The 13,502-nt window shown below is 35.7% G+C and overlaps 1 protein-coding gene across 3 annotated transcripts in view; it reads left to right on the top strand.

The window, feature by feature from the left end:
- The window catches only part of Pola1 (polymerase (DNA directed), alpha 1), a 327,622-nt gene that overhangs the window by 157,220 nt on the left and 156,900 nt on the right, over positions 1–13,502 (top strand). For all 3 annotated transcript variants that reach the window (XR_003953001.1, XM_006527905.4, NM_008892.2), the window contains 2 exons: positions 681–855; positions 11,696–11,874. Coding sequence is in view for 2 of the 3 variants with exons in the window: in XM_006527905.4 (XP_006527968.1) it covers positions 681–855; positions 11,696–11,874 (354 nt within the window). In the remaining variant the exon portion in view is untranslated. The remainder of the gene's footprint in view (positions 1–680; positions 856–11,695; positions 11,875–13,502) is intronic.

The following is a 13,502-nucleotide window of genomic DNA, read 5'->3' as shown; positions in this document are numbered from 1 at the left end:
TAGAGAAATTAACCAAGGAGCTAAAGGGATCTGCAACCCTATAGGTGGAACAACAATATGAACTAAGCAGTACCCTGGAGCTCTTGTCTCTAGCTGCATATGTATCAAAAGATGGCCTAGTCGGTCATCACTGCAAAGAGAGGCCCATTGGACTTCCAAACTTTATATGCCCCAGTACAGGGGAACGCCAGGGCCAAAAAGGGGCAGTGGGTGGGTAGGGGATTGGGGGGGTGGGTTTGGGGGACCTTTGGGATAGCATTGAAAATGTAAACGAGGAAAATACCTAATTAAAAAAAAACAAAAACAAAAACAAAATAAAACAAAAAAGTCATTCTCAGTAGACTAATAGTCACTGGTATTTTCATTCCTTTTTTTTTCTTCATTTTTTCTTATGATATGGCAGGTAGGATTATAATCTAGCTAGTGTCATCTTACTGGTTTCCTATCCTGACAGAAAAGAGCACAATACACTGGATTTACATTCTCAAGCAATGGATAAGATTGAGACCAAAAAGTTCTTGGTCTTTCTAGTCTATGATACATGTGAGATTTTTAACAGGGCAAGACTTCTTGGTGTTTGGAACTAAGGACATAAAATTGAAACTTTTGTTCATCTATTTGATTAAGCAAGTGTATGTGTGATTGAGTTGCTTACAACTTTATGCTGTGTCTTCTTTCAGGATGGGTCAAACCTCACTGCAACTCAGAGGGCCTATGCCCCAGAACAATTGCAGAAACTTGACAATTTAGCCATCGACACCCAATACTACTTGGCCCAGCAGATCCACCCTGTTGTGGCTCGGATCTGTGAGCCAATAGATGGAATTGATGCTGTACTCATTGCATTATGGCTAGGTAAGTGTCCCAAATTCATGAAAAGCTGCATAAAGTAGTAGTGATATGCATATTCCTCCTGTGTGTGTTAGTATCCCTGCTTGCAGAAGCAAGAGTGTGTCTGTTACTTTTTTTATTGTTCTTTGTAGTTGCTTGCCTCATCTATCCCACCAGAATGTGAGCTCCACGTACTTGCTGTCTTTGTAAGTCTGGGCCTACAGGTGATATTCACTGAGTGCTGAGGAAAGGAAGAATTTTATGTACTTATATGGTCACAGTGCTTCCATTTTTAAAGGTCTAATTAGTCACCTTCCATTAATAAGGAGGTTAATGATTTTTTTGCATCTTGTCTAAAGGTATTTTGTTATAAAGTGAGAAAATGCAACTTTAACTTTTAGCTTTTACTTTAAATTTTCTAAAATTAGACTCACTGTTATTATCTAGAAATTGGATGGTTCTTAATTTATCATCATCTCCAGAGGTGGCAGCTAACCTCGAGGCACCAATGTCTCTTTGATTTTTTTTCTTTTTACAGTTCTACCCCTCTTCTATGTCATTATTGCCATATTTGCTTTAAAATGTGTTTCTTAAACATCCCTCATTTCAATTCTAAGTGACCAGAACATAGTTATGTTGCTTTTAAGGTCCCTACTCTATTCTATAGTAAGCAAAGCTGAATATTTTAAAAATACTGCTAAATCCTTAGATGGTACCTCATTCTCCATAAATCAAGTACAGTAATGCTACTGACATACTGTCTTTGGCTCTGACAATTTCAGCCTAGTTTCTAACTCCAACCTATATTAACCTTGTTCCTACTCTGTGCATTCCTTGTTCACTAAATAATGTGTTGCTCATTTTCTCTCTATTTGTTGGAAAAATCTTCTCTCATTTTGACTACAAAATGAGCTGCAGTGTCATAGGACATTGGCATCTCTAGGACCTGGTTTAGATATTAACAAGCCTCTGAAACTTGGTCATGCATTGATTTATTTTTTTGCAGGGAGAGGTAATAGAATATAATTGCTTTGACAGAGATAAGATATATCTGTGATGCTCAGCACAGGACTTGGAGCAGAGGGAGTGCTCAGCACATGGTGGTATATTGACCTGCCATGCTACTTTCTAAATCCAGTGTAAATATGTCCATCTTCTTTCAGTCCATAGGATTTATGAATAGGTAGTATTCAGTATGTCTTTGGAATGTCATTGGATTTTCCAAAGCTCATTAAAATCATATATATTCCATCCTGCCTGTGTCGAATGTGTTTCTGAGATCACATTCCACCCCCATCCCCACTATCCCCATCAGTGTCTGATCTGGAAGTGGAAACTCATTTTTGACATTTGCCTAAGCAAAACATAATTAGGAAGATAAAATTCTGCTACCAAAATAATCATATAATGTATTCTCCAAGTTGAGTTGTATTTGATGATGTTTATAAATCCTCAGCTGGGAGGAGGAGACTATAAATGCATGATTTTTTAGTGTCATTTTTTTCTGTTATATATTGAGTGCTTACTGTGTTTGCTGTGAGAAGTACTTTCCATATCTTATTCAGTCATCGTGACAGCCTCCTTTAGGCATATTGCACTAGCTCCATTTTACAGAAGAGGAAGCATATGAAAAGTAGCTAAGGTAGTTTATCATATAGCTAGTAAGTACGGGGCTGTAGTTAGATTCTTACTAAGTTGTATGTGACTCTAATGGTTCTGCTTCTGACCACTGTGCTAAACTCGCTCCCTAGCAGTAAATAGCATAGCTCTAAGAGACTGGAAGATGTTCTTTACCAGGAGTGAGGTGCTGTAGATATGCAAGCATGAGGAGCTTTGCTCTTGTGCCCTCTTAGCAAAATCTAGCTCTTTGTTAGCTCTTTCAATTTGTCCTTTGCTATATAATAAGTAACCTGATCCAAAGGCAAACTGTTCTGTCTTTCTTTGATTTTGAGTCTGCCAGTGGCCAATGATTGATAAGGAAGGCACATGGTAAACCCCTCATCCTGATTGAAGTCAATGGAAGTCCTCCATCTTGAGCCATTGACAAACTGCTGCTATTCTCTCATTCAAAGCTACTATTCCTCTATTGGTCTCTTGATAATGGGTATTTATTTATTTATTTATTTGATGGGGGGGGGGGCAAAAAAACCCAAGAGGTTTATTTTCTGACGCATCCGGGTCAACCCTCAATCAGACCCTAGAGGCGAGTGATGAGAAGGTGAACCCAAATGGATAATGGATTTTATAATATCAATGTGTGAAGTTGTTGTCAGTTGTGTAATTAGACTCCTCTCTTGTGTCTCCTCTTCTTCCATCTTCTTCATTGCTAGCCCTACCAGTAACACATATTTGAGCCTTTTATTGTTCCCTCTTTCTTCATGTGAAGTTCTGCATTAATAAGTAGCAGCAGGAAACATTAGTGTGCACTAGGCAGCAAAGTAGGCATTTGCTTCTGCCCTCTTAAGGAACTGCTTTTATTGGCAGCCTTTATTTCTCCATTCCACATGAAAAATTAAGGTGGCTGTTCACTCGGAGCTTTGAGCCCACCATTAGCGGTTCTCTTGGAGTTTGTGGTTTTAGAGAGGGATAGGGAGGAGATGTGGAAGTAGTGGCACAGTAAGGGGAGTGCGAGGGGTTATGGGGTTTCTAAGAGGTACGAGCTATAGGCATAAAATTACTGTAATTTATTTTCAAAATTCTAAATCTGTTTTCTTTATGTAAAAAAAACTGCAGTTAGTGAACCGACACTGTTAAATCAGTTGAAGTGTACAAATGTATACATAAAATACAAGCTCTCCAACTGCCTAATCACAGACATAAAATAATTCTCCTGCTTTTAATGTAGTTTTTATCTTTGATTAATGAAATGTATAACAGTGTTAAAACTTTAGTGAAGTTTGATACTTTGTCCTTTTAGTTAATACAAAGAAATCAGGAATAATGGTATAATTTCATTTAGGAGAATTATTAAGTTCTTGATTTTTTTTTTTATTTTTAAGTCTCTTTTGTTGAAAGCAAGTATATTTTTCAACTACCCTTTTCTTTCTCTAATGCCTTTATGCTACTTTCCTTGGAATGAAAGGCAAGCATCAAGTGTTGGTTTTATCCTGTGGCTTCACTTTGGAAATTCTCTATTTCTCTCCCATCAAGATGCCTCCTGAAGTCTGTCTGATGTCATATTACATGGCCAGATGCTCTATATGGGAAGGCCATTTTAGTGAAAAGGAGAAAGAGGATAGTCTGTTAAACAATTGAGTGAATTAGTCTGTTGAATTGAAAGAGAATAATTTGTTGTAATAACTAATGGTTTTCATTATCCCACTATAAAATGTGTATCATTTTTCTGAAACATATGCAAGATTATTGCTATTGGACTTAAGTAAAATTTTACTCTTTTTCCATCTGTGAATAGGAAAAAAATATAGTATTACTCTTCTAATACAATATCCCTATGGGAAACATAGTCACTAAAACTTGGAACTCTTAGCTTTTGTTATCTAGACTGTAGGTTTTTCCCTCTAGCTCTAATGAAAGCTCTTTATAGCCTGTGTATGAACTACTCAAAGTGTGCTCAAACATCCAGATAGTCTTCAGTTCCTCAAAGACCAGACTAGTGGTAAGGGTAATCTAAAATTTATTTTAGAATTTCATCTGTTAGTACATTTTTATTTCATAAATATTGTACTTAGAATTAATGTTTTCCTTCAATGAGCAGTGAGTTTTACAACATCTATAAAGTACATTGCTTTATAGTCAATGCTAGAATTTAAGGATTCTTTAACTGGACAGTTTTCTTATTGGTCCTGTGAAATTACTGATATTTGTAGAATTGAGAATTTCATGTCTGAAAATATTTCTTACTATAAGGCAGAATGCAAATGTTCTCCTTTGTAAAATGTCACTAGCTGGTCATGCTGGTCATGGTGGCATATACCTGTGAATCCTAGCACTGTTGAGGCAGTAGCAGAAGGTTGGTGGTTATTTTGGGCCAGCCAGGGTTCCATAGCAAGACCTCGTGTCAATAAAATAAAATAAATATTATAAGATAAAATAGTGCATGCCACTCATGTTACAGAAAATAAATTTTTGTGAATTGATAAGACCCAGTACTTTTCAAAAAATAAACGCAGTAGTGGGTAAACAATATTTGGAAATGCTTTGGGCACTTTTGAGGAAGTATATCTCAAAAATCTGATAGAAGGGACAGAATGAAATACATGTAAAACAGTGATACCACTATCAGGTGCCTCAAGTATTAATTTGTCAAAGGATTTGTTTTTCTTTTTTTTCCCCACGATTAAGCTCCTGTAGGAACATCTATATTTCACTGTCATTTTCAAGCCTCACATCTTGCAAGCTGGAGAACCTCTTCTTACATTCTGGGGTTCTGTTCCTAGACCATTATCCAATAACTCCTGGTTCTGGTCTAATTTATTCTTGTATTCATTAAACAACTTAATGTCAGGCCTGTTGTGCCCAGCATCATGATAGACTTTGAAGGATACAGAAGTGAGATAGAGCTATGGGTTCTTTTAGTTGAGTTCAGGCCAAGTGATTATTAGTTGATGTCACTGTTGTAAGGATGTTTAGTAGACATCACTGCCTGTTTTCAAAAGATGTAAAATAAAAGGTTATCAAAGTGATGGAAAGCAGATTATTTAAATTAAGTCTTTCCCAAATGACAATGAAAATTATGTTGCATGTACTAGGTATGGTAGCTTACCTCTGTAATCCTACCACTCTGAAAGCTAACAACATAAGTTTAAAGCCAGCATGGGTTATACATAATGAGACCTTGCCTTAGTTACTTTTCTATTGCTCTGATAAAACACCATGTCCAAGTTAACTTAATAAAGACTTTAATGGGCTTGGAGTTTGAAAGGGCCAGAGTCTATGATGGCAGAACAAAGGCTTGGTGGCAGGCAGCTGGAGTAACAGCTTAGAGCTCACATCTTGATCCATGAGAGTGGGCAGAGAACATACTGAGAATGGTGTGAATCTTTTGAAGAATCAAAGCCATACTTCCTAACCCTTCCCAAATAGTTTCAACAACTTGGGACCAAAGTATTCAAATCTAAGAGTCATTCTTATCAAACCACCATGGACTCTATCTCAAGAAAACAGTAAACCATAAACAGAAAACAAAAAATCGGGTTGTGGGTATAGCTCTGTGGCAGAACACTTGCCTATCATTTGATAGGTCATAGATTTGCTCTCAATAGTATAAAAATTTGCTAATAGGAAAATGGGTAAAACATAGTGAGAAAACTAAATGTATCACACTAAGGTACCTTAAGTATATTAAATATATATGTATAAATAAGACAGGAAGGGTTAAAGTGGTAAGTTGTTGGTTCCACTTTGCTGTCAAATGTCAAAATTTATTGCTTAAAAACATAATTTGGACAAAATGAGAAAGAGGAAGCAGTTAAAAATTACTGTTACTAAGTTACTAAGTATCTAACTTACTAAGTTACTAGAATAGAAGCCTAACCCCTCGTTGGATCCCTTTATCCCATCTATTAGGATATTTGAAAGAGCAGAGGTCTTTTTGTGAGCTAGGGAATCATTGCTCTGTTATTTATTTTCCAAACCTTATGTAGTATAAGGAATTCTATCAATTCTCAGGTGTAAATGAAGGAGTAAAGGTACTTTTGGACTACTATATATAGATTGAGCATCCTTAATCTGAAATGCTACACAGTCAGAAGCCTTTTGGTACTGACACCATGATACCTACTTTGAATAATTTAATAGTTTAACTGTTCTTTTCCTTCAGTCTAAAAAACAAACACAAACATAAAACCCAACACCCCACCCTCAAAAAACCATCCCATGATCAGCTTCCAAACACTGACACCATTGCACACACTAGCAAGATTTTGCTAAAAGGACCCTGATATAGCTGTCTCTTGTGAGGCTATGCTGGTGCCTGGCAAACACAGAAGTGGATGCTCACAGTCATCTATAGGATGGAGCACAGGGCCCCCAATGGAGGAGCTAGAGAAAGTACCCAAGGAGCTAAAGGGAACTGCAACCCTATAGGTGGAACAACAATATGAACTAACCAGTACTCCCCAGAGCTCATGTCTCTAGCTGCATATGTATCAGAAGAAGATGGCCTAGTCAGCCATCACTGGAAAGAGAGGCCCATTGGACACGCAAACTTTATATGCCCCAGTACAGGGGAATGCCAGGGCCAAAAAATGGGAATGGGTGGGGGAGTGTGTGGGAGACTTTTGGGATATCATTGGAAATGTAAATGAAATAAATACCCAATTAAAAAAGTAATTAAATACTTAAGGGAGACTTATAATATATAAGCAGTTTATCGGAAATTAAAATTTCATATGGGGAAAAAAAACCAAAACCCTGATTTATATGGTGGAAGATATCAAAACTGCTTTCATGTGATAGTTCATAGTTAAATGATTAAAGGTATTACATAAAATTATGTGCAGGCTATGCATACAAGGATTATATGAAAAGTAGAAGAATTTTGTGTTGAGATTATCCACAGAGAATCTTGTTATATATGTGCAAATATGTTAAAATTTTAGATCTGCACTCTGAACCCAGTCTGGTCCCACGTGTTTCAGATAAGGCATACTCAACCTGTACACATTTCATTAATTTAAAATTTATACTCAAGTGTAGCATTAAGACATATTTGAGTTGAAGTTATGAATGTTGTCTACTAGGAATTTGTTGCTGTTGAGATTTTGGAGAGTCATCTCTTCCAAAACAGTATAAATAATGGATTAGAAATATAAACTCTGAACATCTCCTAGTCCACGTGCTTTTATTATTATTATTATAAGCAGGAGTTACATGTTTTTTTTTTTAATCAGGAATGGCTATATAAAGTCTTAGGACTGCTCTACAATCAGGTTTTAGAGCATTTCTATCACTTCTGACTACTCCATTCTTTCTACCTTTCCCAGTCAACACTCCTACAGCAGCAATACTTATCTGATTTCTACCACCATAGATAAGTTTTCCCCAGTCTATAATTGTATGTAAATGGTTTTCTACAGTATGTACTTGTTATGTTCAATTTCTTTGACTTCATGTAATTTTTTTGATCTATCATGTTTCTTGTATTGGTATCCATTTTTTTCATTTCTGAGTAGTATTGCTGATACCTATTATGTTGTTAATATCCTTCAACCTAATTTTCACTTGGGACTATTAGAATAAAACTGAGCATTTTGTATACACAGCTGTTTATGGAGATAGCATTGCCTCTTTCTATTTTCACAAATTCTAAATTTGCATTTCATATATTGTTTTTTACTAAGGCCAGATACTTATAGGCCTAGATTCATGCAAAAGAAAATGATTTACTTCTTCAGCTGATTTTTTTATTTAAGAATGACAATAGCAAGTCTATTAATTGGCTTCCCTAGTATCCTTGCTGACTCTTATTACAAACAGCTGCTTGTGGGTACCAGTTACTTCCTTTACCCAATTAGAATTTCATCTGTCCAGATTTTCCCTTTTTTCCCACTTGTGTGAGTATATGGAATTAGCTGCCTTACTCTAGTTATTTGCAGTTGTATTAAGAGACCTTATTGTTTTTTGTTAGAAGAGAGAAATATTTGATCAAATACATCATGATACTTCTCAGATAAACAAGACTTTATTATAAATAGTTTAAATATTTGAGAAGAGGCATAAAAAAACATTGTCATCTGCAGTGGTTTTAAAAAGACAGTAGTAGAAAAAAGTAATTATGTGTCAAATGTTAAATTGTGTGATTATGACTGGCGATATTAAGTAAAAACTGTACTGCTATGCTCACCCACCCAGTACCTCCGATGCTTCTTTCTATAAATATGCCTGTGAAACTGAGCGCTTTGATCCTGTTGCCAAAATAATGTAAGATCCTAGAAATTTTCCAATTATAAATGACAGTATTTTAATTTCATTCTACTACCTCTCTGTCCTTCCCGTCTTAGCACAAGTGACTTGATCACAAGTTGCAGGATTGAATTAAACCATACATCATCTCTAGTTATTGTGGGGAAACCACAGCTGTTCATCTGCCAGACAATTAGTTTCCAAAGCCCACTCAAGTTACCCCCTTCTGTATTCTCTGCCTGACCAAGTGATTCAGGTCACCTATTTAAAGGCAGTCTAGTAGAAGTAGAAGTTTCCTTTCTCAAACAGGACTTAAAGTTTGTTTCTTGAAACCAATTGTTCAGAGAAAGCTGTAGGTAGAAGAGGTAAGGAATTTGGACTTCAGTTTTACATCTCTTGCTGAGCTTTCATAGGGTTACACACTGTGAGCAGTTTAATATTAATTACAGAACGTAGATGCAGGCAGGGCAAGTGTGATGGTAAAGAGTGTGCTTTAAAGGCATTTTTGACAGCTTTTAATTTTGGGTTGTCACACAAAGGGAGTTTTATGCTGCTGGTCTATTTTGAATTCTTAAAATTCAAAATCTCTACCTCTAGGTGGCAGCACTAGATACTTTTTTCCTGTGAGGCCAGCTTTAGTAAGTTCCAGTATAAGTAGTGAAACTTTCAAGTATACTAAAACTTTGAAATATTCTATGAGTCTTTGGTTAAATTACTTCATGTGCTGAATAAGTTTGGGACTTGCTGTAGTCTGGGTTTTCAAGTTTTCTAAAGAATTTGTTACTCCCTCTGCCCCCTTTGAAACATGGCATAGTATGTCGGCTTTACACGAGTAAACCTTCAGTTTGCCTGTTACATCTTTAATTCTCCTCCCAAGAAAACCACTTGTTTAATAATGTTTTTATGTTAAAGTAGCAGGTACAAAGGATGTTGCATGCTTGATATTTTAAAGTCGATTGCAGTTTATTTTGCTTTTGTGTTAATAAAAATTCTCAAGCACTGTAGCTAAGCGAATACAAGGTGGAAGCTTATTTCTTTAAAACAGTTCAGCCTGAGAATAAGTCTGAAGCAATTAACTAGGCCAAAGTCATTAACTAGCCTGCCTGTCACTGCCATGGGAAAATAACGGTCATTTCTGGAAGTCAACATTTAAAGTAGATACTGCATAAGGCTTCATATTTTTTTCCCTCACAGTCAGATGTTTGTTGGGTGTTCCTCTGTAAGTAGCAAATAGGTCATGTTCTTTTCTGTTTAACTCCTCAGGCTGGCAGGCTGGCAGGCTACCAGTGTGCTCCTCCATGTACTCAGGTGTGCCAGGTGAACCAAGGCTGGTAGAGGAGGACTAGGGAATAGCCTCTGGTCAGTTGTGTACCTGTACAACCCAGCATGATTTTGTTCCTTTGTTTTTAACTATGCAATCTTGCCTTTTAGAAAACTCCCGTCCCCTCCCCTTTAAAGTTAAAATTAGCATTGGAAATTGATTAATAATTATCAGTCAGAATAGTTATAGCTGCTTGCTTACTCCTAACTGCAGATTCATCAACATATTCTGTGAATATCCTCTTGTATTCACAACTAGAGATTAATGAAATAGCATTTATCTGTTACTGTAGAGAATAAACAACCTCACTTATTAATATGGTTTTTCACATTCAGTTCCTCTATCCTGTTGGATGTTAAATATGAGGGTGTGTATTCTCCATAGTTTGCTTTTTTTTCCTAGGAGGCAGATAACTTGTAAACTAAAAGTGATGGCCTTGGCATGGGCCAATTACCATATAGCACAGTAACTTATATCACTTATTATCTAGATTGTTCTGAAAAAATATTTAAAAATTTTTTCTCATGATGCCATATTAGGTAATACTTTAATTTCTATGAAGCATAGTTATTAACTTCATGGGTAGCACAGACATGTGTTTCATGTGAATATAGTCTAGATAAAGTTGTATCAGTTTACTACTTTGTGTTGTAGTTAAGTATGATTTTATTAAGTATTTAATATTTATTAAGCACCACTGGACTAGGCTTATCCTTATATTATCTCATTTGAAGTTCAAAACTGAGTGGCTGGTGACACTTCCATTTTGTGGGTGAGAAAACTGAGGCTCATATCACAGTTATCTATTCTTTGTTTGCCACCTTGCTATGCTGAAATCGATTGCCTCAAGAAGTTTATAATTACTATGTGTCATTTGACTGAGCAACAAGAACATAGGAGTTTGATAAATCCAAGGAGTGAAATTTGACAGGGAAAAATTGAATTGATAAGAATGTTTCATGTCTTAAAATAGTTGGTGGAAACAAGATAGTGTATACTATACCTAGATTTATTTATTGTGTTGTCTCAAATGAAGTGTAGGAATTACATTTGGCTTCAAGACTGTCGAGTGTATGTGGGCCTATGAAATATGTAGATCCATCACTTTGTACATGTTTTAAGTTTGTGAATTTCAGACACATCTGAGAACATGATGTTGTACTTTGTCTAAGATGCTGCTACTGAATTATAACCACTGAATTAGATTGCAACATACATGCTGTTAACTATTGAGCCAAGATGAAATCGACCGCTGCATTGAAATCAAGGTTTGCAGTTGTGTCTGCATTTGAAGGAGTTGGAATGGCAGCGAACATAATTTCTTTAATGGGATTTTTGTTCTGTTTTCAGTTTTAATGGTTGCACTATATTTTAAGAGTATATATTAGTAACAGGATATAATTATTTGAGTTTTTTATGTAACTGGAGAAAAACCCTATGAAATGCTTTGGAGCATTTTTCTACATGTTGACATGTTTCTACATTGTGTTGTTAGAGTTACTTGTTTGATTCATATTCTTATAAACAGAGAAGTAATTTGTCCACGTGATCTTGAGTTCAAGTGGTTTTTATCTGTGTATATACAAACTTGGAAAACGTTCTTTTGTAAGAATTTACTTTGGGGATATTTTGTTTTGGATGAATACTCTTAATATTTTTGTTTGTTTGTTTGCTTGATAGGACTTGACTCCACTCAATTTAGAGTTCATCAGTATCACAAAGATGAAGAGAATGATGCCCTCCTTGGTGGTCCAGCACAGCTAACTGATGAAGAGAAATACAAGGATTGTGAAAAATTCAAATGCCTTTGTCCTTCATGTGGAACTGAAAATATTTATGATAATGTCTTTGAAGGCTCGGTTAGTTATTCTGTTTTGTTTCTGTCTTTCATTTTGTTTGGAAACCAATACAGTACAGAGTGCCCTTCCCTACACTTTAGAGAACACACAGACACACACAGAATATATATAGGTAATCTAGATGTTTCATTTATGTCTTTAAAGAATTTTAGTAATGTGAGTTCTGCTTTCATAACTTCATTTCCGCTGAGAAATGTTTAATCGAATGTGCTTTAATAATTGTTTTTTGCCTCCCTAGAGTGCTTGACCTTTTTTTTTTAAATGGACTCTTTTAAAAATTCTCATTATCTCAAAATATTTTTATTAGAACTCCTTAATTAGTAACCTTTGTTTTCCTATTACCAGCTCCCACTTATTAAAGCTGAGCAATACCTGGGTTTCTCTTAAACAAACAAGTATTAGGTTTGTCTTTACATGAGCGTCCCCCCCACCTCTTTGTTGTTGTTGTTGTTTTGTTTTTTTTTTTTTTTTTTGTTTTTTTTGTTTTTTTTTGACAAAGGTGCTTTTTAGTTTTTTGTTGTTGTTTTTTGTTTGGTGGTTTTTTTGTCTTTCCATATCAGACGTTTTAAAAAAATGACAGGGAGACCTTTCTGTCAAGAAGTACTGCCAAAAATGTATCATTGACCTTGGATCAGAACTTGAAACTTGGCCAATTCAGTTTATTTCACTGCAGTGTTAAAAGTGTGCTAGCCATTGGCAAATGAGTAGGCAGCAGAACTCTGAAACCTTGAAACTGAAGGAAAATACATCCTTTATCTAAATTAAAAGTAATTATTTTAAGTTAATTTGGACAAACAGCAGATGTTTTGCATTTTTTGAATCAAAACAAAGCAGCTTTTGGAAGCAAGTGCAAGGAAGAGGCAGACACAGATCAGCAGTACTTGCTAAATCCTTGAGCTTTGCTTCATTGCAGCTGTAAATAAGATAGTTAATTGCATGGAGGCTTGACGACTTGCAGATGGGCTAACTGGGGAAGAGCCCATGTCAAGCTCTGAAATCTCTCCCACCTGGAGTTGCTTAGCTTGTCGGGTCGGGTTCTACACCAGATTGGAGCAGGAAACCAACCAAGATGTTTAAGTATCCAGAAGGAAAACAAATGCTCCAGAAACCCCAACAGTTTTCCTATATCTTATATTTGTTTTGTCTTTGTTTAAAACACACTGTGACACAATAAAATGTTTCTCCAACTGCTAATAGTTACTCTTCCAAACTTATACTCCTCTTGAAGCATCCTTTCCTAAATAATTTTAATTCTTTTAAGGCACAAGAATTTTAGATTTGCTAATCTTATGATAAATGAGATTGCTTTATTACTCTTGCGGTACAGTACTTTTACGTTTTAGATTTCTCTGTCTAAATTTCAGTTGATGTAGTAACAGCTAACTAATGTTGTATAAGGCTCGGTCCTTGCTTTATCTTCAAGTTTGTAATGAATGACTGCAGATTAGAATTATTGATCAGTGTCTCTAAAAATAATGTTTATTTTTGGTAACATGATTTCTGTGCTATTTTCAAAGAGGAAATGACCTTCTCTGTAAGTCCTGTCTTACATGGGATGTAAAGTAGTGAGTTCATGGATTTCCATTTGACTTTGTAGTTCATTGTGATGATAGCAAAAGAATAGATAC

Source organism: Mus musculus, chromosome X (genome assembly GCF_000001635.26).
Source record: "Mus musculus strain C57BL/6J chromosome X, GRCm38.p6 C57BL/6J".
Taxonomy (NCBI): Eukaryota; Metazoa; Chordata; class Mammalia; order Rodentia; family Muridae; genus Mus; species Mus musculus.
This window is presented reverse-complemented; position numbering and strand designations above follow the sequence as displayed.